General features: G+C 39.0%; 2 protein-coding genes across 2 annotated transcripts; both read right to left on the bottom strand.

Annotated features, from left to right (window-relative positions):
• Positions 1-877: 877 nt before the first annotated feature.
• LOC101164458 (mannosyl-oligosaccharide glucosidase) lies at positions 878-7049 on the bottom strand. Its single transcript, XM_004065889.5, has 5 exons — positions 6912-7049; positions 5018-5375; positions 4206-4429; positions 3784-3977; positions 878-3151 (listed from the first exon to the last, which is right to left on the bottom strand). Exons 2-5 carry the CDS (start codon positions 5364-5366, stop codon positions 1381-1383), a joined length of 2538 nt encoding a protein of 845 aa, XP_004065937.1. The 5' UTR covers positions 5367-5375; positions 6912-7049; the 3' UTR covers positions 878-1380.
• An 862-nt stretch (positions 7050-7911) lies between these two features.
• pdcd4a (programmed cell death 4a) lies at positions 7912-22523 on the bottom strand. Its single transcript, XM_023957232.2, has 11 exons — positions 22156-22523; positions 15228-15512; positions 14918-15015; positions 13436-13549; positions 13133-13354; positions 12188-12285; positions 11965-12079; positions 10411-10518; positions 9421-9531; positions 9188-9327; positions 7912-8949 (listed from the first exon to the last, which is right to left on the bottom strand). The coding sequence occupies exons 1-11, from the start codon at positions 22199-22201 to the stop codon at positions 8898-8900; spliced, it is 1389 nt and encodes a 462-aa protein (XP_023813000.1). The 5' UTR covers positions 22202-22523; the 3' UTR covers positions 7912-8897.
• Between the last annotated feature and the right edge of the window lie 1150 nt (positions 22524-23673).

Raw genomic sequence — 23673 nt, 5'->3', positions numbered from 1 at the left:
ACGCAGGGTCACGATCACACACCCATTCATACTACATACTACTACATTCTGCTCACATTACTTTGAGCAGAATGTGAGGGACTTGAATCAGGGGAAGAACTATATCCGTTTTAAGGTTGATACAGTAAACAAATTCCCTTTAAGTAAAAGTTACGAAATGGAGTTTTTGAGATATTTCAGTAACATCTAATCAATAAAACAGCTTAATTGCTAAAGAAAAGTAATTGCCAGCCTGAAAGAGTCAACAGCCTAACTTAACTTCAAAGACAGTCACAAGGTAATTCACGCTGAATTTCTTCATTTATTCAAATCTTCTTCTTCAGATACATGTCACACAAAATTATATTAAGACTCACTCCAAAGAAAATCATGTTTTTATCATGTTCTTGTGGTTTTTTCTTCACGACTGGGACATACATTAAAAAAATCAGCTTAAAATTGCATTTCTGAGTATTTCTTTATCCAAATAATTCTGAATCAGGAGCAGACAAAAAAATGCAGTTGGAAAAAGCTTGCAAGTGTGATGTCGAAGCTGCTAGAGCAGGGCACAAGCTTTCTGCTCCGCTCCATTCTGATTGAATCCACTTGCAAACAAGTAGATCCATAAATCTCTTCGTTTTCCTCGTCTAAGTTGGCATCTGGCTCAAAACTTTACGGCTGCATAGCTCCAATACTGCTTGGTGTTGTAGGTTGGTGTTGTGAGGGCTGTAAGCTAGCGGGAGGTCGTGTAAACAGATGGATGTGGGGAAGGGAAGGAGCCCACAACTCAGAGGCAGATTTCTAATGAAACACTGCCGCTCTGCAAAAACTATGTCCTAGAAAACAACACGGTTTTTTAGACTAAAAAGACAATCAAATTAAAAGACCAGTGGGAAGGTTTTTACGATTTTTTTTAAATTTTTTTTATTTTCTTTTGACAAAACAAACCCAATGTCACAGAAACAAGCATATCCCCCTCCCAGTCAAAGCACAGGTTGTGACATAAAATATGTTGCCATTTAATTTGTCAATAAACAATACAATGGCCGATGTTCAAGACGGGAAGAGATATTACAGAATAGAGTGGAAAAATGGCACAACTACAGATAATGACCGTTATTTGTCAAACAGAAGTAGGACTTGACTTACTTCCCAAAACAAACAAACCAAAACAAACTAAGAACCAGTTCTTGTAATACCGTTGACAGCTTTTGCATTTCACTCTTGTTAAATCTACCCTCCACAAACCCCCAATGGAATCTGTTGTATAAAAGAGAAGAGGGGACTAACGAAAAGATGGTGAACATTTTTTAGCATAGTCTGTTGGACCATATTGTAGCCATTAACTTTGTCCATATAAATAAAGGCCATTATCTGAGATGACAAGGATTTCTGTAGAAGTCAGTACTGCTCAGCCATCATTAGGACGGTCAGGGAAGACCAGCCAGTGAAGGGGTGGCTTCCTTGGCCCTTACCCGTGCTGTCGTTGTACTGCTCCCAGATGTACCCTGTTTCAGCATACTGTCTAAAAACATTATTTATAATGTTAGTCCTGAGTTCCTCATAAAGAGCAGCTGCCTTCTCTTGGTATGGCCCTTCTACGTTGCTGTAGTGGTGCAGGGCTCTGACTGCCAAGTAGTTGATGTTGATCCACACGGGCCCCCTCCAGTAGGGGGCGTCATGTTCCGTATTTCGCTTCATATACAAAGGGTCAGCTTTAGACAGAGAGCGCAGGCCGTAGGGCGTCCACAGCTTACCGGGGTCTCTCATGTCTCGGAAAATGTGCTCCAGTTTGGGCGAGTCCGGCTGCAGGATTTGCAGAAGGAAGGGAAATAAGCTGATGTAGCCCAAGGCGTTTACGAACTGCAGCTTGGGGACTCTGCGAACGGAGCGAACGAGGCGAGTCACCGGGAACTGATGACGCGGTTGTCCTGGAGGTACGTACACCTTTTCTGGCTGCAGAGACACGGCTTGTGTGTGGTTGCCATAGTCACTGAAAGCTTTGAGCTGTTCAGACCAGTGCAGCTCATCGAGCAGGTTGTTATCGCTCAGCACATCGTGTGTGAGTTTGTAGTCTTGGTAGTCCTCGCCTAGAAGCTGAGCTATGCTAGCCATGACGCCTGAGGACAACGCCATCCAGCAATGTAAATCCACGTGCCGTTCATCCACTGAGGGGTGTGACGCCCGTGGGTAGTCATCTAAGCCAGAGGTCAAGGTTTTGGGGTTAAGGAAAAGATTGGTGTCCTTATCACGCCCGCGCCAACGGTAAGAATTAGGTCGAGGCCCCTTCTGGGTGGTGTTGTACCATTCAAACCAGGTTTTCAGCCTCGGGAAGAGCTGACGGAAGAAAGGCAGCGTCGGTTGTAGCGCTGCGTCATCTGGGTGAGAAGCGAGCTGCTCAATGAGATCCTGAAAAACTAGGAAGAGAGTGGGCGGGTTTGCATTTTCATTTTGCTGAACAACAAATTCTGCCGGCACTTTGCTGCGAGCCTCATCCCCAAGAATCTGCTCCCGGGGGATCCAGCCTTCTATGTTCATTAGGTCAATCCAGTGGGCGATAGCCTCCCTCGTTACCTCAGGATCCCACTTGCTCAAGAGCAGCTGGTGAAAGCCCTCGTCCCACAGGAACCCCCTGGGAAAGAAGGAGCGCGAAGGGACGGCGGTGAATAGAGCACCTTCAGGGTACAGAAGTGGGTACTCGTTGAAGGCCGACTGTACCACCGACTGGCCGTGAAAGTAACCCAATCCACCCAACATGTTGCTGAGAGCCGTTTTGGCAAACTTTATATGCGCCTGACTGAAACCTTTGCTTTCAAGCCCAAATATGCTCTCAAGCTTAGCATTGAACTCAGCTTTCCTCCTCTCTAGCTCCTGCGTCATGACAGAACCGACCAGCTGGTTGGGACGATCGAAGAAGCTTCCGGACTCAAACAGAACTTCAATTTGGAAAGGTAGCTGGACGGTCACCTGGTGAACCACAAAGTCGCTCTCTGTCCTTGAGTCTACCGGCTTCTGCTGGTTTGGATGATGGGGAGGCTTGTAGGTGTCTACCCCAAAGTAATGCCTTTTCTCACCAGAGGGGGGGCTGTAGACAAACCTGCGGTTCAGACTGAGCTTTACAATGTCGGTCAGCTTCTCCAGGCCAGGAGAGACCGTCTGAAGGTGGTTGTAGCTGGAAAACAAGAGCCCAGTGATTAGCGCCTTGTGCCATTTACAATCTGTGTGTGTTTTGAAAGCAATGCTAATCTGTAACCTCAGAAATCAAGCTAATGATGAAGAAAGATAAATCCTTCAATTTTATCTATATCACACAAAAGCCTAAAAAAATAAGAAGAATGAAAAGTTTCTCTTGGGAGACTGGCACGTTAATGCCAAACTTAATTTTAAAAGTGTTATTCTGAATATAAACAGAAACTTGATTAAACAGCATCTGTGATGTCTTATGAGGTCCTTATGAACGGCTCTTTCTTTAGGTTTGAAAAAGTTGAAGTCCTCATATAATTAACTGTTCAATAACATGCATAAACAATTAAAACTCCCATCTACATCATTTTCTCTCAAACCGCAGTAATCGCTGTATGCTAACCTAACTTATTGTGAGCGATTCTCAGCTTCAGGGCTGCAAGTTCATCTTTACAGATCACCAGATTCTAGAGGTGAAAAACTCATATAATTTTTCTTTTATTTGAACATTTTTTTGTCTACTCAAGGTCAACCTTAGCAATTGTGGAACTATACCAAGGTTGAGCTCGACTGAATAGACTACATGTAACAGTTTGTAATTTTAAATGTCTTTTCCACTACCTGGCATATTTAGTGCTGGATAACTCCCCAGTGACAGGCTTCCTGAAAGTGATCTTAAAGTTCCCAAGCTCCTCTGAGACGCCGGTGATGGACCCGAGGCGATTTCTCTCCTCCATGTGTCCCCGCAGTGAGCCCTGTGTGTCTGCCGCAGCGTAAAACATCAGCGATATGACTGGAGCTTGGGGAGCAGAACTCTGGGGGATCAAATCAAATGGAAAAATGTACAGTTTTGACCCATATTAAACTTCAACACTGTATTTTCCAGACAATAAGTCATGGTTATTTCCATAGTTTCAACAGGGGATGATTCCTTTCTTCTTTATTATGCATTTTTGGCTGCTGTGACTTATAGTCCGAAAATTACTCTAACTGATATTTTTGGATCTGCAACTAAAGCTGACTGAAGACGGTTAAAAACGAACATGTTGTTTGGCTGTGATCCTCCAGGTCCAGTCTCCTCCATGATGTCCTCCGGCCCTCTTTACAAACTCTGTGGTTAGCGTGAAATCGCCATCTCGAATTTCTTGGACGCCAAAAGTGAGTCCGTCATGCATCAGCCAGCCGTATCCTTGCAAATGGTCCCCCTGCTCACAAGTGTGTCTTAGATTCACGTCGAGGTCAGAGAACTGTCGCATCCACATCATGCCTGCAGAAACACAAGCACAGACTTAAAGAGAAGCATAAACTAAAAGATCATTTGATTTTTTAACTATTCTGGCTTCAAAGCTGCAAGAAGAGTTTCCAGCACTTCTAGTGGTGCAACTGCAAGAGGACTTTTTGGCCATGATGGTATTTTAGCAACAGTTTATACATGTAAAAAGTCCTTAGATATAAAAAATATCTGCTGCCCAAAATACAAATTTCTTTCAAATCACAGCATGTTAAAGGAGGAGATCTGCCCGGTATAATACTTTGGTTATTTATATAAATCAAAACAATTCAAAACACACATTTCAAACGTAAAACTAAATGTTGTATTCATATTTCTTATTTTAAATTGTGCATAATTTTGTGTTTATGCATACTTTTTTATTGACAGTTATCTTACCCTATAGAGAACTGCTTATAAGTTTTTGATGACAAAGAATTGTAATTCTTCTCATAAAATTTTAAGTTTTTGAAAATGATTTAGTTAGAAGGAAATGGTATTTATTCAAATCACTCATCTTCTCTGTAAAAATGAAATCTCAAAGTACAGTTTGCTTTAACCAGCTCTTAGATGCTTATTGCCTACCTGTAACAATCGACTTGGGGCTCCTTGTTTTCATCCCAAAGTAGACCTGGGGCCTGTATGAGCCCCAGAACCTCTCTGGAGAAGCCTTGGCGCTGGTGCTGCTGGCGTTCAGGACCCGAGGTGCTGGATGCAGAGTCACCACTCGCTTGGCCAGACTGGATCGCATGTGGATGGTGTAGAAGAACCAGATGAGGCTGAATATGCAGAGGCCGATGGAGATGTTGATAAAGACTTTTCCGATGTCGACTTTCTTTTTCTTCTCTTTGCGGTGAAACACAGCGGGTTTGTCATCTTTCCTTGGAGGGGGAGGAGCTTCACCGGTCACGACCCTCTTCCTCTGCCTGCCCATCCTGCCCTTCTGTAAAATTGGGGGGGAAATAATCAGCTCAATGTAGCATCAAGGGCACTGACAGAATATTGTGCCACAAACATAAACATAATTACTCAATTGCCATTTGGAATTAGACAAGCAAATCTGAATATTGAAATTAAATAAAAGAAATTAGTGATGTAGCACCGTTTGTCAGCCTTTCAACTCTTTTCTTGGTAATTACATTTTTTTCAAAAATTAGGTGATTGAAAAAAAATGTTTTTCAATAGAATCAACTTTTCCTTAATTTCCTTCCTTTTAGTAAGAAAAGCACTTTATAATATTATGAAAATGTTTCTTGTGAAATAAAACTACACATTTTATGAAATGCAGCTGATTAATGCATTTTTTTCTCTATTTAGCTAAATATTCAAACAAAAATTAATGTTCTAATTAAGAGCCTTTTTTAAATATCTTTCTGTAATTTTAAAAATCCATTAAATATTCACTAATCTCGTTTAAAGACACGCCACACATCCACTGACATGTTATAGTATAATACTGTATTTTCATTTCATTTTAGATCCCAGATTCTTATCCATTTGATTACACAGCTTATGGATGGTCCTCTTTCATTTATTAGAAGACAAACATTCCAAATAACACACAAATAATAGGACGTTAAATACAGATGGCACAATGTGATAGTAAACTTTGAATTATCTTGTTTATTTGCTTTTTCACAAATGTCTTGGGAGTTCTATTGTCTCTTTAAAGTGTTTTAAAGCCGCTAATTCTAAAAAAATAATTTTCTTTTCTCCACTGTCTTGCTGATGTTTTAATGTTACTCCTGTATTGCATGTCTCTATATCTAATGTAGCTATTACATCATTTTTAATGTGCCAAACGGTTAAAGCTTAATTGAAAAAATATTATTTCAACAATAAGGACATTCTGAATTTTTTTTTTAAATCACTGGTGTTGACTTTTATTCTGAAAATACTGACAGGCTACATCTTTCCATTTGCTTCCTTGATCACATTTTTACAAAGCTGCAATTCAAGTCTAATGTAGGCTACTGTTATCACTTCCTCTATGAATACAATACAATACTAATTTTAATAAAAATGCTTATGTAGAAAAACAAAAAGGCTGCTAAAGGTTGCATTGATGCCATTTTGTATACATGTTCTGGGGAATAAAGTAAAAAAATACAATGGAGCCACCTGAAACAGCAATGAGTTTGTTATGATTTCACGTCCTAAGCTAAGAAAGAAGGCAACATTAAACTTCTGCAGTCTCTGGTTGCGCAAAATGAATAAACACTGCCTCCGCATTAATCTTTTTTTTTAATGCCAGATGTTTGCAGATCAAGCACTGAGAGCCAGGTTACACTTTCAGTTGGTGAGTGGCTGAACGCCTCGCCAATGATCCACCTGTCCTGTCAGGCTGCTATGCTAATGGTAGCTCAGACACGCGCCAGCGCCGTTGGCGACATTTGCTTCTGGATAGTTCGGCAGTTCGTGAGGAGCGGGTCCGCTTTACGTTTCCCGCTTCGTGTTCATTGAGCAAATAGTCACTGACCTGTCCAAAGAACCAGCCTCAGCTGTTCATGGTCTGCTCTTAGCTAGCTACGCTCGCTAGCCACTTCCGGGTTCCTTCTGATTTCATCTGACGTGTACCTCGCTGCGTGGCGTCGCGTGATTACGTCACTGCCTCCGTGGTCCCAAAACGCTTTAAAAATGCTGATGTGAAAATAAATAATTAAATAAATCAGCCCTAAGTAGGAACAGCGTTATTGTTTGTTTGTTTTTTTCCAAATTATTGTCGTAAACGTTGACACATGGTCACATTGCACTGTTTTCTCACATTAGAGTTGATTAAAATTGGATTTTCAATGCCCTGTTAGTGTGCTAAAGGGTTAAAAAAATAATAAGTCTTAAAACATGTCAACGGATGCCCAGGGCCAAAGGTCGTATATAAAATACAGAAACCTAAAGTATGATGTAGATACATTTTAACATAAGATTTAAAATAAAAACATTTGCTTTATTTTTCCATCATTTACAATCTGGTAATAAACTGATTATTACCATAAAATAATACTTCATGTATTTTCCATAAGGAATACACTTTTGTTTTTATTATTATTCCTGCTTTTAAAGCTACTTTTTAATGCTGGGCTCTGAATCCTCTTTGTCACAGTTTTAAGACCCACTAATGAAAATAATGTTTTAATGTGCTAGTGTGACATTTTTCTCTTGATGGAGGACATATTTAAAGCAAAACGTTAAGCTTTAATAAAGTCTTTCTTTATTTAAGAAGTCGTGATTCAAGAGCAGACGCAAAAAATGCCATTAGAAAGAGCTTTTAGGTATGACGTAGAGGCTTCCTGTTCTGCTCCATTCTGATGCATCCTTGCAGACAAACAGATCCATGCATGTCTTTGTTTTCCTCGTCTAAGCTGGGATCTGGCTTAAAACTGTACGACTGGATGGCTCCAATATTGCACGCCATTTTGTAGCCACAAAGCAACTGGTGCAAAAAAAACATTTACAAAAAAAAAAAAAAAAACACTACTCACTCAGTTTGTTGCCTTTTTATTGAATGAAAGACAATGAGAAAAAATTTTTAGTACAACCTTTGGACAACATGTAAAACAGTTTGACAGGGGTAGAAATGTCTTATTAACAAACTGTTTTCCAAGGTATGAAACTTTAAATGAGATTGATCAGACATGAAAATCAATCACAACTGAAATATGAAGGCAACTTTGCTCTCCATGTCTGCTTTTATTTCAATAACCTGCTCAGAATTCACTTACCTTGGGGTTTAGCTACACTAGTTCAACTACCAGCAAAGTCAATTATCACACAATTATTCATCACAATTTGTTCTTTTGAGAAACTGCCTCTGAATCACAACTGTTTTACAAAGAAAACGTTTATGACCGGGATGCAAAGAAAAAGACAATAAAATGCTCCGTCATAAAGTCAGCCGCTCGAATAAGAATTTACATACAGAGATGTCTGAAGTGACTTCAAATCTTTTGTGGTAGAAAGCTATAAAGGGTTCAGATCTTTGCTGTTCCACTAAATTGCCAAGTGCTTGCTGGCGGTACAGTATGCCCTGTTCTGTAAGTGTTCCCCCCCCCCCATTCAAAGCGCACAGTATGAAAAAGCAAAATGGCAAAAGGCCAGAACAAAGAGAGTGACCAAAAAAAAAAAAAAACAAGAAAAAGAAAACACAAAGCCAGCCTGTTCACCTGTCCCCAAACCGTTCTAACTTAAATTATTCTTAACAAGTATGAGGACTGAGGCAAAAAGGTCACGTCAACCCCGACGAATATTCTTCAAAAAAAAAAAAAATGGTCAAAACCGATTAACTAGATGAACGCCCAGGCCACTCTTCAGGTAACTCTGAACGGAAATGCTGGTTTGTGTTTTGATATTCTCAAGACAGGAACATCCCCCGGTTTGGGGAAGCATCGGGAGGCATAACACGGGGTGCAAGAAACGGTGATCACCCCCTTCCTCATTATCCCTCGCTTGTTGCTTGTCCTCTTGGAAATTAGTTCTTGATCATCCCACCATCTCCTTCACTTACGAAACGCTTCCGCCCTCTAGTGGTAAAAATGGGGAAAGAAATAATCAGAACCATTTAATTTTTCTTCCAATAATTGCTATTCAGCACTGGTTTATGTGAAATGAACAAAATGAATGCCAAAATAATTGTGTTGAATATTAGCTACAGAAATGTTCATTTATGATACTAAAAAAGTTAAAGCATAGCAGAAAAATTACTTTGTGACAAAAAGCTTTGTTGCTGACAGTGACCCTGCACAGCTATACAGCCCTCACCTGGAAGGACAGGTGTCCCTCAGCTGTTTGGTAATTACAGACTCCTGGTAGCAGAGATCCACAAAGTTTTCCATAATGGAGTGGGCGTGTGGAACATCCAGACATATTTCAGGAAGTTCGTTGTAGACGCGCTCGAAACCCTGTGGAGAAAGGTGAAATATCAAAAGCTGCACAACGTTTTCTCGCCGCTGTCTGGAGAATAGGAGGGTTGTGAACTAATGAAAAGAACGAACCCTGTTCATCTGATCCACAGTGATGAGACCGGTTTTCCAGAGGGACTGAAGGAGCTTCATCATCATGTGACCGGCAGTGTCTCCGTTTGACTCCAGCACCATCACTACAGCCTACAAAAATAAAAACACACCAGCAAAGTGGAATCAGTAATAACTAGAAGAATATGTCGTTTTAGTTTAGTCCAACTTTATGGGATCAATAAAGTTAAATTCTATTCTAATGTTTATAGAAGCACAGGAACATCAAATATAATGGAAAACATACACATTCTACTACAGTGGGACAAAGGGGAGGACTTGATGTTTAACTCGTATTTTTCTCTTGCAGTCATACGTATGTGAAAAATATGAAGTGATATTTCTGCCACCACATTGCGAACAAAAGTCACAGTTTTGGGATCAAATTTTACTTAATTGCAAACAAAATGTTCATTTTTTAAAACAAAACTTTCAAAGAAAAATGTTAAATTCTTGCTTTTGAAATGTTTTTCTTTGCTTTCAATCTATCTATCTATCTATCTATCTATCTATCTATCTATCTATCTATCTATCTATCTATCTATCTATCTATCTATCTATCTATCTATCTATCTAACTATAATAAATTGTGTAAAGTTTATCTGCTGGCATTACACTAAACAGGCCTGTGTGATCTTTAATTCCCCTGGAGCAAAATATTGGTAAAAAGATTGATTTTCTTTAAGATCTGTTTGTTATTAAAGCAAAAGCAAGATGAGAGAGAGCGCATCTGAAAACCTTTGTGTTGCAAACACAAAAAAAAGGGATTTTGAAGCAAAGAAAAAGATTTTGAAAGCAAACATTGAATATTTCTATTTAAAACTTTGAAAGTTTTGTTTAGAAAACTGAACATTTTGTTTGCAATTTAGAAAATTTGGATCTCAGAACTCCGACTTTTGTTCGCAATGTGGTAGCAGAAAATTGCTTCATAGGGAAAACACTTTAGATCTCCCAGAATGCACTGCAGAACACCTCATAGACCAGCTCGTGGTGGAAGTGGGGGACTTCCAGGTCTCGCAGGCAGTGCTCGGCCTCGGCCACATCTCCTGATATCAGGTACTCTTTGAGCAGAAGGTTCATCTGTGGAAAACAAAGTGCAACAAAAGGAATTTTAGATGAATATGTAAAAAAGATTGTTGGTAGCAGACTATCAAATAAACATCTCTCATATTCACAGTACGTAAAAGCACACAGGCTGATATTTGACATTACTTCTATTGTATGTTAAACAGATAAATGCATGGATGATGTCTGTTACATCGTAATATAACAATACTGTAGTAATTCAATTTTACTTATCACAACACAGGGCTTCACACTGTGAATTATGCTGTTAGGTAAAATAGCTCGACTGCAAAAAGAAATAAAAAAATATTAAACCTCTAATTTATTCACACTGGCACACTTTAAATCTAACCAATACATTTTTTTCCATTTCTATTATTTTTTAGCTTCATTTTTTTTAAAACCTTGGTGATGTTTTCCCTCACTGCTGACCACCAAAACAGCAGCTTCTTTACTTCATGCAAACATCTGATGCTCCTTTTGAAAACTAAGAACTAACTGGCTCTTTCAAGCAATGTGCTCCAAATCATTTGAGCTGGTGCTCTGCCTCTGGGTACAAGTCGAGGGGATACAAGAATGCGTGCTTGTTAGAGGATAGACAGAACTGGAGAATATGCAGCACAATAAGGAAGGAGGGCCAACATCCTTAACACATGAGAGAAGATGTGTAGATGATGCTGAGCTCGGGGGATGATGCTTGTAACAGACTTTCTGATGGTACTGATGACTTAAAAGACACAACGTTGGAGTCGACTCATATTTCATGATTTATAGTACAAGAGGAAGCAACTACTCCTACATGATGTGATTAGAGAGAAGATCTAAACAAAAAAGGAACATGTTGAACACGTTGCTCAGATACTGATTCCAGAGATAGAGTGAAAATCTGATCCATCCTCACAATTCAAGTTAAGCTGGGCCGATTCCGAACTTCTGCACCGACCAAAAATGCAACAAGTTCCTAAATCAAATCTTAAAATCCTGTAACAAACCCCGACTCAAGGTTTCCCTCAGGCTGCACCAGCCAGTCAATCAGAGGAGAGTCCAGAAGGTCTGACTGGTTAATCTGAAGTATACAGTGGAACTATTCTCATTCTGGAGCGTGACCACTGGCATTGATGCATGAACAACAACACATTTTTACTAAATTAAACCAAGATATTTTTGAACAAAAATGATTTTAAAGCAGTAATTGTTGGAAGAAAAAAAAACGTTGGCTATGTGTGCTGTTCATTTCCTGCTGACACAGCAGTGCAGCAGTCCAGAATGCATTTTTGCCTTCTGTGCCTTCTGTTGATGTTACATAATGATTTATAAAGGAGGGGAAAAAACCCTGCAGAGCTCGTCAATACAAACCTCCTGACTTAAACTACTTAAAAACGATCTAACCCAGCATTTAAATCAATTAAACAAAAAAAAAGCAAAACATTTTTAAGGCTTAAGAAAAAGGCCTGAGCTGACCTCTTTGACAAGATGTTTGACGGGTCTCAGGCCTCCACCGACACCCCACACATTATCCAGACGAACCATCTCCCTCTTCATGGACAGCAGCACTGCAGCACGGTCCAAAGCCACTCTGGAAAGAACAACAAAGGCGGTTAAACGACCGACTCTGCAAACTTTTTGAATGATAGGCAAACGAAGGCACGGGTCTGCGACTGAGAATCTGCTGGTTCTGGGTCACCTGGCGTGCTCGCAGTCCACTTTGCCTTTATGACAGTCCAGGAAGTCCATTGGGAGGACGTGGTCCGCTATGGCTCTGGCTATAAACTGGCCCAACATCTGAGACACAAAAGCAGCGATATTTAATAACACAGTTAATATCCGTAACACATAGGAACACTTGACGATTTTACAAGAGGCATCAAACCAAACTCTATATCAAAAGCCAACCGCCTGCTCTAACATTTGGATCATTTGGATACATTCAGACAATAGAAAAACACTTTGAAACAGGCTGTTACAACTTGAAACAAAAGTACCGCTTCACAGAGTAAAGCTGAAGAACCAACAACCCTATCTTAAAATATAAATGACGATAGAGCCAACAAACTGTTTTCCATCAAAATAGGACATGTGATATATATTTGGTCAAATCTGCTGTTACATCTGGAAAACGACAATGGAGCTAAATCCAGACCTACGATACACTTGCTGCATTACTATTTATCATTCTTTCATCTCATATCATAATGCATGGGTTACCATTCTAATTTAAAACCAAAAATGTATCTGCATTAACTATTTGTGTTTTGTTGTTAAAAGGACCCAAAGAACTAACATCGTTTGAAAATCCTTCAGCCACAACAGTAAAATATATCCATGCATATATAAATATCTAAATTTGTATGAATATATAATGAACTACTTGACAAAAAAAAAAGTTTGTTTTATGCTAAAGTTAGGTTAAAGGGGTCTTTTCTAGGGAACACCAGGCACTGATGATGGAAAACTCTCCAAAACGCAAAGTAGAATCAACATGTAATCTGCTTCAGAAATGGAGGCATGGAAAAACAAATAAATACAGCCTAAAATAAGCTCATACTTAATCTTTTAAATCTGTCGAGTCCTGCAGTGCTTCTCCACCCTCTTAAACACTCGTCTACGCCTGTGCATGAGTGAGATCTACCTGAGGAGCCTCCGGCGTGTCCAGGATGAGATCTGGAAGATCTTTTAGCATCTTGTCGAAAGCGCGAGACATGTCGCCCTGTGACAACATTTTGCCCGACAGATCCGACAGCAGGAGCGAGGTCAGCTCTCTGTGACTGGCTTTTCCTTCCAGGGACAAGGACACAGCCAAGGAGGACACCTCATATTTATGGGGGCCCAGGTTGAGCTCCTTCAGTAACATCTGACAAGTGGGAAAAGTTCTTTTTGAGTGAGTTCATTAGCCCTAAAAAAAAGTTTTTGTTGTTGTTTTAAAGTCATTTACCTGGACCTCTTTGGTGTCTCCATGTTCAAAGTACTCCTGTACAATTGGGTTGACCATTTTCTCCATTTCCCGCTCTTCCACTTCTGGCATGACTGTCTCATAAACAGTGTCACCCTGGAAAAAGACGCACCCATTATAAGAAAAGTGGTTTATTGACATCCACAAATGTGCATGAACTAACGAAAAATAACATTCTAGCACTAAATATGTATCAAACTCTTTGGTTCCTATGCATTAGTGTCCTGCAGAAGAGGCTAGCATCCTGCCACCAGAAGCTTTTGCTATGTTTTCCCTTTCACTGCCAATAAAGTTGAGGCTACCAAACTTCCTTACAAATACAATTTTAAAACAATCCTTTGGGAAATTTGCAAGTCAAAAATGAAAAATTATGCATATTTTTAAAAGAATATCGAACCACTAATCGGTAAGATTTGAGTCTTTTTTTATTTTTTTTATTTTAGAAAACATTAAAGACCATGTCTGATCATCTTTTAATCTATTTAAAAACAATCTCAGTGGTTTTTAAGTTATTATATGGTTTTTAGCAAAAATAAAAAAGTCCTCTTTTTAAGACATGATTTCTGCAGATCGGCAGTAACTCATTAGAAATTCACCTGAGTCGTGGGGGCGAAGTAGGCCCCCCCCTACTCCCCGTCATCCATCTGTCTACACGCTCACAACAATTTGTAAGAAGAAATACTCAGAAATGCAATTTTAGGCTCTATTTGCTTTATAAATGTCCTCCATCATCAGAAAAGAGCTACGAGAACATTTTAAAAATACCCAAAACAGGATTTTTATCAGAGTGGGTCTTTAAAAAATGAATGCCAAATTTAGGCAAAGTAACTTGTGTGTATTTAGCATTTTTGCGAGAACTCCTGCAAGAAGAATTTGCTTTCAACTTAAAAGCTTTTAAAATTAAATCCATCTCAACATAAAATACCAAGAGAAAAGCATGTGTTACCATGAGTCATCTTTATTTTAAATGTTCTCAAACTGACATTTTCCCAAGCACGGGATGACCTGTACAGTTCAGAGGTCCTTGATCTACTGAGTGATTCAAAGGTCACCGTCTGCACATGTCCCACCTCTTCTTCTGTGGCACTCTGACCCACTTTCCTCTCAATGCCTGACATATTTGCACCGATTTTGCGCGTCGAGGCCGAATGACACTTTCTTCTGAGCAGTTTCTAAACCGTTATCTGCCTTTTATAGACATAAGCTCCGTTCCCACCCGGTCATGTGACGACAACCAAGCACAAGTAGGCCTGGTCTTCAGCATCACCAGGAGCACTTAGATGATAACAGGGTTAAAGATTGTAAAATTGTGTTGATTGTGATGGGATAAAGCCATCTGCTCAGTAAAACGTGTTTTTAAGGAAACGAACCTCCAAACGTCTGGTTCCCATCAAATAGGAAATGTTTCACTTTTTAGTCTTAAAACATCACATTTATCTGTCTTATGTGAAGACACACAGTCACCTGAGCAGACTCATCGTAGTTGGGGTCCTTCACATCTGGTTCTTCATCTTCATACACCATTCCAGCAGCCCCCCAAACTCCCTTTCCACCAGCCCCACCTAAAGATGATCAAAAACATTTGTAGAAATACACAAACAATTAATAACCATCACTATTTCTCTTAAAGACTTTTTGTATGCATGGATCTTAAATTTTAAAAAAGAATTTTTAGCACAAAATATGATCATATACATTACACAACAACTAACTGTACGTTGCTGACATATGTAGTGTCAGCTGGTTTGTTATGTGTTGTTAGAGTAAACTGGACCTTTTTTCGGGAGGCCTCTGCCTTTGCCCATTCTGGATTTGCGGTCGTTGGTGACGACCTTGCCCTTCGGACTGTGTGGGTCTGCCCCCGCCAAGTCTTTAGACTCGGAGGACTCGCTGGCGGAGTTGCGCGACGAGGACCTGCGCAGGCGGCGTTTGGCTTTGGCTTTGAGACGAGCCTCGTGGAGGGCTTTCTCCTGGGGCGTCCAGTTACCATTGACCTCTGCCTCATCCAGACCATCTTCATCATCACTATAAGGGCCGTTGACATCTCCTAGGTTTCCTCCTAAAAGAGAGCAGTTTTGCATTTGTATAATAGACCAGTCAATGTGCTGCTATGATTCATTGCTCTGGGAAAAAGCTGCTCCAAATACCATCCAACAATATCAATGATATTTCTAACAGGATATGACACCACCAAACACTGGCCTTTCTAAAAATATGCCAACAAATAGAAACAAACTGAACAATTAGTTAAAAAAAATATGTAAAGTACAGCTGCTGTAGGGCTAAGAATCCCTATTAACCCTTGTGCTATCTTAGATGACCCCACCCTTACATTGACATGTTCTCCCTACCATGACAAAGGTGGATAAAGGTGGAAAGATTTCATGTAATCCATGGACACCAGTGAAGATCACAAATCATTGAAGGAAAAAGGTTCAGTGCACCGTTTAGTGGGTCTAGATGACCGAACTATCCAATGTTAAAGTGCCTAGGATAGCACAAGGGTTACGTGGAAAATTTTAAGTAACTCAGCATGAAACATAAATTTACTGAACTAATAATCACTGACATCCCTTTGGGGTGGACTCTTCTTGGTGCAAAGGTAGCCTGAAATAGATGGGCACATTGACTGGAGAGTGCAAAAGGTCAGGTCAAAGTATATTTTTAGGATTTGTTGAGTTTACCTTTAGGTCCATCTGGCTGTCAATCAAACCCTACCCATGCAAGTAATTATAAACAAATTTTAGCGCTAAAAAATGGATGCCTGGCATACGATCCACAACAGATCTGCAACCAGCAAGAGTCTATACAAGACAGGCTGCAGAGTTAGAATAAAACACGTGCTTATGTGTTCAGAACAAACTGCATGTTTCCTATTTAAAGGCTAAAACTTAAGTATTTATGAGGCCTTTGATCCCGACAAAAAGAGTGCATCTCCTATTAGAGCCAGATCATCAGCGTGTGAGCAGACGCCGTCTGGAAGTCAGAAGAGGTTAACAATCGTCTTCTTGCACAGTTCATGAAACCAGGCTTATTTGAGCCAAGTCTTTCTGGTACCAACCTCTAGTGGTTGCATAAGGAACAGCATCAAGCTACAGTATCTTATTTTTAAAGGAGCGTCGAACTTGAACATAAAAAGGTTGTTAGTTGAGTAAAAAGTAAAAATTCCACTCTCAGCCCAGCTGTTCCATATTACAGATATTTGAGTATGTCCCATTAACAGGATGACAGTTTGTCTTAACTTTCAGAAATTTTAATATAATCATATATGTTTTTTAAATCCTATTATTTAACCAACTAATGCAGTGTTAGCAGGAATGGACAAAACTTAGAGAAATTCGGGTTTTGACTGAAATAAAACTTTCACTCCATGTCTAGTGCTTCATTCTAGTAACCAATATAAAACGTTGAACTTAATATTTTACCTTCCTATGAGGGTAAAACAGACTATTTTGGGCAACCAGGTTAAAAGTGTGCATAAAAAGACAACAACACAACCAATGGGAGGGAAGTGGAATGCAGGAGCTGCCATAAGGGAAAGAGGAGAGGGGGGCACATGCTGGAAAACATGCTGAGTGGATTTTTTTTATGGAATGTGGCTGGACCTATGATAGAGGGGGAAAACAGAAAAGCCCTCCTTTAAGAAAAAAATTATATATATATATATATATATATATATATATATATATATATATATATATATATATATATATATATATATATATATATATATATATATATATATATATATATATAGTGTGGGACTATTTAGTGTTCTGGATTTTCAACAATTCAGACACAATGCTCACTACTTTTATTTTTTTTAAACGGCAAATATGACATCATTAAATTCTTGAAGTAAAAATTGATAAATATGGCGATTTGACAAAGACTATTTATGAATCCACTATGTTATTAGATCGTAGATGGTTTATAAAAAATAAATTAAAAAATTGCTCAGACGCAGTGCATTGTGGTCTGTATTTTCCCATCTTGTGAGCATGGACGCACACTGCTTTTTCGCAGTGACTTCTAGGAAATTTCTAGGCCACTTGATTTTGGAACATTTGATTCAAATAGCTCAAACAAACTATATAGTGCACTAAGTAAGAAGTAGTAAAGGATTTGGATGCGACTTTTGTCCGTTTTGGCTTACAGGACTCTCAAAGAGCCTGCTGGAAAAACCAAAAAAGTAAAAATCAAAATAACTAACAAATGAAGCATAAATGTGGTTTGATACAAGAGCTTTTAAAATGTTGCTCAAAAATACAAAACTTCTGTAAAGAAAAGAAAAAAACTAAGGAGAATAAAAGTAAACTTACTGGCTTGACTTAATACAGAAAAGGCTGTGCCACACCCGTGGCTTTCAAAAATCTGTAAACAGCTGACCGTGTGTCATGTTCTCCTTCAACTCCCCCTCCTTCCTCAATGTAAGCCTGCCAAGGTCATAAAATAAGGAGCTAACCAATGGCAGCACGGCAAAAGCAGAATAACATAAGGAGGGACGCAGGGCAGAAAAGGAAAAGCTCTATCCCAAAGACAAAACTAGTAAAACAAGCTGAACAAAAAGCAGTAAATCCACAAATAAAGATAGTGTGAGCTTTGTGACTGTGGAGGCCGATTGTGCAAGAAACGGTAGAGGTGTGCCACTGCGCTAATAACAAAACACAAATCCTAAGTTGCCAAAAGTTAACAAGTTTAACTCTGCCAGTGTTGCATGTGCAAGCTGAAAGTAAAAGATGGTGCATTAAGGCTTTACTTTGGGTATCCATATATGTGAGGAAGCAGGTCAGTGGGCCAGGCTTCTCATGGTTCACATGGGGGGCAGAGACAGGTTTCAAACTTCTAAATTTAAACCTGTAGTATCCGGACCATCTTTAAAGTCCGCTCTTACCAAATGAAGACGGTCGTGCCTCTAGACACCTTTACGGCGAACATAAATGACCTTACATATCTGGCCTAATCAATGTCAGGCGGACACACTTTATAAGGTCTATAAAGCATTTAGACTATTGAGTAAAGTAAATAAGGTAGAATGTATCCACCCAAGAAAACATTATTTAACAGCTTAATAGGGTGTTTGAAGTCAGTAAATTGTGTTTACTTTGCATGCACAAATAAATGCTACATAAAAACCTAAAAACTGTACATTCAATTGCTTTAAAAACAGTTATTGTGCACACTTTTCATGATGTCCTACAGCAGTCCTGAACTGCAAAGATCAAAATTATTTCGAAATTGTTCCTCCTCCAGCAAAACTGTCATCCCTGCCACCTACTCAAAAACTCATTAAAATTTGTATTCAACTAGTACTTGGTAAAAATGAAGCCCCCCCCCCCCCCCCCCCCCCACACACACACACACACACACATAAAACCTGATGACATCACAAAAGGCGAAACCATGAAAACAAATGAATATGGCCAAGATTTCTAATGGGGTTCAAAAAAATAGATAAATTAATGAAACTAAATCACATGTCGGGGGGATTTCCGAAAGAAGTTTATTATTATTACGGTATTATGGTATGGCCATATGACCTACGGCTTGGTGACAATTTTATGACAGTGTGAAATTTCGACATTGTCCCAAAGTATGAGAATAAAAACGTATGTCTGAGTGATGTTCACAAAATTGTACCTGCATGCCACGAGGTTAAGTATGGAGATTTGCCGAGGAGAGCTTGCAAAGGTGGCGTTCTCCTGTTGCTTGCACCTTTTTTTTTTTGGAACATTGTCTTAATGTAATACATCAATCCTTGGCTCAGGCTGAACAAAATAATATAATAATATATGGGGGTGTAGTTAACAAACAAACCTCAGTTGCCAAGGAAATAAAAAAACTGACATATTTGCAGATCCTTCTAAAGATCACATGGACCAATTGGTGGTCTATGTGAGGGGGGTGCAATAATTTCACTTTGTTGTACTTTCATTTATTTTATATTAGCTTTGTATTTGTAAAACTTGTTTTTTCCTTTAGCCAGCATTGTAGAAAGTTGATCAAGTTCACAAACATCACCTAAAAAAAATCATCCTTCCTTAACTTCACCTCAGAGCAAAGGCTGAAAATAGGCCTTGTATAGAGCAAGAGTCTCCATGTTTGGTCCCTTTCATGGTCATCTGCAATGGGAGTTGAGGTTTTTGGGGGATCTGAAATGTCACTATGCTAAATGAAAGGAGACTCTTAAAAGAATTCTGCTTAAATGCATGTTGCAGATAAACAGCCATAACTTTGGGATAAGTGGTGGATTGCTTTTTTCTTCTTCTCTGAATACACAACAGTAGAATTTGTGGACCACACGTGTGACACAGATAAAAGCTTCATGGGCTTGCCAGAGTTTCTAGAACTACACTCAGCAGAAGCACTGGCAAAGTTCAGGACAAAAAACCCCCACAGATAAGCAGTTTAGTGGATGACATGTTTATCAACAGCTAACATCCAATACTGCAGCACTAAGAACCGCTTTGCATGGATGGTGGGTTTGAATCCATAACTGCGTGCAGCCTAATGATAGTGTAACGTGTGCACCGGTACAGCATTGTAAAAGCATGTGGATCAACGTGCTCAAGACCTGCTCTGCTTTGCTTTGAAAACATGCAGAACCTATGGAACGTTTGTGGTTAAAGCTTGCACGAAAACTAAATCGTGTGCGCTAAGACATCAGAACCACTTAGCAGTTGATCATCAGCTCAAAAAATACATCATTCCTGCAAGCTCCTTAAACATTAGACATAAAAAACCCAAATTAGGAAAGAGGATGTAAATGAGCAATGCTTATTCAGAATATTTTCTACCAATTTCAGTTGAAAATCACAATAAAATTCTACTTGTAAGAAAAATTAAATAAACCCCTGCTTATGTCAACTCCAGTCATAGCAAATCATCAGTTCATTCACATAAAGATGAAATATTAGAATATTACAGTTTTCTGATATGTGAAAAAAAAGTTTTTCACAGGGAAAAGATTTTGTTTTGATGCATTTGCAGGCCTTAAGATAATAAATGTGTGGAGAACTGCAAAACTGCTGACACAGCCTCTTAAAAACAGACCAGGCACATGCACAAGAGAGCTACAAATGCATGCAGTTACTACTACTACTGCTGCTGCTAGGCTATTCCAGCCTTGACTGCTGTAGTGCAGATATATGTGCAATTAAATATAATTGTGATGCTATTAGAAGGTGGCAAAAATTAGGTCACACTGAATTTTTACAATCAAGAACATGATGCCAATTTGAGGTTTTTGACCAACTTTGGGTGTTGGAACTTACAAAATGTCAATGTTAGCAAACACTTATATATCTATAACTCTAAATTATCCTAAACGGTTGAAAAAGGGTTTGTAAAGTGTGATTTTTCTCCTTTAGATGCCAGTTTTACATGAATTTGTGAGCAATTTCATTTATAAATTGCAGTTTGGTGCAAAAATGCATAAGCGCTGCAGTTTGGTCAGATAAGTGTTTGCATGCACTGGATGCAAACACTGCATTGGTCAGAACTAAAGACCCTAAACCCACCAAGAAGACAGCAATTCTGTCATAATTAATAAGCCCCCCCAAATGCACAAGATTGTGACCTTCTGTATTACCCAGCATACACCGAATCAAAAATGTTTAGAGGTTAAAAAAAAAACTGAAGCATTATGAGCTCGAAGTTTGAAATGACCCACGTCTAGCAATCAGACAAAAGTGGGCCAAAATGACAGGGAAACAAGTGAAAAGGTTTTGATTAATTTTACAGTAACATTAAAATAAAGTGCTTTAATAATTATTATTATTATGCATAGCACAACACACCACGTGGTGTGCTAAAAACACGGAATTCCTTCAACACAAACTCAAGATACATTGTTCAAGTACGGTAACAAACCAACACATGTATGTGGGGGAAAATATTGAGTTTATAGCAAGAAAATACTGAAAACCTTTAAGATAATGGCTATTTTAATGGTACGTGTAATGCAAAAATATTCTTGCTAGCTTCTGGTTTAGGGCTTTACGTGCTGACGTCACCAGCAGCCTAAAAGCAGAGCACGTAACGCATACATGGATCTTGCATGAGTGTACACATTAAAACCAGTATTTCTACACGGTTACACGTATGAGATAAAGTTTGAGGTCAAATGCGTTTGCAGGTAAAGTGAAAATACAGTTGTAGACAGCTAAAGAGGTGACATTTTTGCCAATAAATTCAAAATTGCTGCAGGGGGGCGTGAAAATAAATACGTTGTGATCGATTAATGCATGCGTAAACGACGGACTTCAAGAAAAAACGGATCCCTTTAAATGTTTAACGTCCAAGACCGACAGAAAAACAAAAATCTGCAGTCGGAGCAGCACACGACCGCCTCGTTAAAGCGGAAGTGTGGCCTCCACCAATCAAAAGCACGAAAGGGTTAAATGTGGACAAGCTAAACCACACTCGTGTCAAAATGGTTACTCCGTGAGAGGAAAAAACAAAACAAAACACAACAACTCAGCCTGAATTCGCACAACGCGCACACTTATTAGCAATGCAAATGTGCGTCAAAACACGGCGTTTGTATTGTGTGCTCAGTGTTTGTGTGGGCTTTCCACGGGCCACATGGTGGAGCGTGGCTGGCGCTGCAGACCATCCCCTGCACACACAATAGCCATCTCGGTGCACGTCTGCGGGCCCCGATAAAGCCGCACAACGCATGGCTGCAACCACAAACTCACCGTCCGCCGGAGCAGCCGTTGACCACACGTCAACTTCGTTAGCCATGGCTCTCTTCAAGTGCTCAGTTCAATTGAATAAACCCCTCCTCACGTCAGGCTGCTGTCAGTTGCAGTAGGTTCCCTTCGAAAACTGTTAAAAAGGTGTGGGTTTTTAAAAAATATATATAGACCCGTATAATCCTTTTAATTCCTTAAGAGCATAGAAGATATTGTCAGAACTTTCCTCAATCCCAGGAGCTGGGGAGATTACAAATTACGAATTCGACGATTTTGCTGGTCGAATTGGATTTCAGCAAAGGGCTTGCAAGATAAACAAAGTCTGTTTTTAACTTTGCCAGAGCGTTCGCAGAGGAGTCACGTGGTCAGAAATGTGGGAGGGGAGTGGTCAGCAGGAACCAATCAGAAGCGTGGCACGTCCATGTCACACTGAAAATGCCGTTAGTTCTGTAAATTATCTCAGATTAACAATAGAATGAATGAAATCACATTGAAAATATAAAATAAATAAAATGGTACATTTCTTTTATCAGAGGAACGTTCAGGGGTTGCTTGTCACAGCCCAGTTAAAAATGTACTTAAAAAAACAAAAAAACGGGTGTAGTGTTTTTTGGTTGTGAATTATTGTAAGGTAAATTTTTTTCACAATATTAATTTCAAGAACCATTGAAGAAGATCAGATTCACGCAATGTTTAAAAAAATGTTTATGTCATTCCAATTTTAACCAGTTGGTGGGGCTAAAGGCGCAAGTTCTGTACACACTTTACTGCAAACTGCCTGTAACCCCTTGTGCTATCCTAGGCACTTTAACATTGGGAGTCATCTAGACCCACTAGACAGTGCGCTGAACCTTTTTTCTTTAATGATTTGTGAACCTCACTGGTGTCCATGGATTACATGAAATCTTTCCACCTTTATCCACCTTTGTCATGGTAGGGAGAACACGTCAATGTAAGGGTGGGGTCATCTAAGACAGCACAAGGGTTTTAAGGAATCCACCACCACTGAGATGACATAAATGCTTTTATATTTTATATTCAACAGCAGAGTGTATTATTGTGTTTCAAAGTTAATTTACTAGGAAGTTAGTTGGAGTGGTACATTTTCATTTTTTAAAATACAGTTCTGCATAAACTACATGAGCATTGAGGCTTAAACAACAATTGATCTTCATTCTAAAATAACTTTTTCAACTTACTAAATACATACTGAAATAATAGAATTAAATAAGGAATGCATCGATGCCTCAAAACTTTAAAACCCAGAAATGTTGTCAAACTAAATGTTTTATGTTTATCAGACAAAAAAACATAATTTCCCACAACATAGACAACTTGCAGAGATGTGGAAATGTTTTAAGTGTAAATTAGTCAAAAATATCATTTACACGTAAAAAATAAATCTTGAAAACATATAAAAAGATATTAGGGATTAATAATTAATAAAAAAATACATTTTTATTTTATATTTACCTTATATGCCTAATTTTTTATTTTGTGGTGCAGTAGTGATAAATATTT

This window comes from Oryzias latipes, chromosome 1 (assembly GCF_053564925.1).
Source record: "Oryzias latipes strain Hd-rR chromosome 1, Olatipes_Hd-rR_3.1".
NCBI classification, from domain to species: domain Eukaryota; kingdom Metazoa; phylum Chordata; class Actinopteri; order Beloniformes; family Adrianichthyidae; genus Oryzias; species Oryzias latipes.
This window is presented reverse-complemented; position numbering and strand designations above follow the sequence as displayed.

Coding starts and splice junctions, on each gene's coding strand:
- LOC101164458 (XM_004065889.5), bottom strand. CDS start 5,366: ATGGGCAGGCAGAGGAAGAGGGTCGTGACCGGTGAAGCTCCTCCCCCT. Junction 4,430..5,017: donor CCCCAAGTCGATTGTTACAG/GTAGGCAATAAG, acceptor GTGTTTCTGCAG/GCATGATGTGGATGCGACAG. Junction 3,152..3,783: donor TCCAGCACTAAATATGCCAG/GTAGTGGAAAAG, acceptor CTTGTTTTCCAG/CTACAACCACCTTCAGACGG.
- pdcd4a (XM_023957232.2), bottom strand. CDS start 22,201: ATGGCTAACGAAGTTGACGTGTGGTCAACGGCTGCTCCGGCGGACG. Junction 15,513..22,155: donor AACGGCTGCTCCGGCGGACG/GTGAGTTTGTGG, acceptor GCTCTCTTTTAG/GAGGAAACCTAGGAGATGTC. Junction 15,016..15,227: donor CAGAGGCCTCCCGAAAAAAG/GTCCAGTTTACT, acceptor GATCATCTTTAG/GTGGGGCTGGTGGAAAGGGA.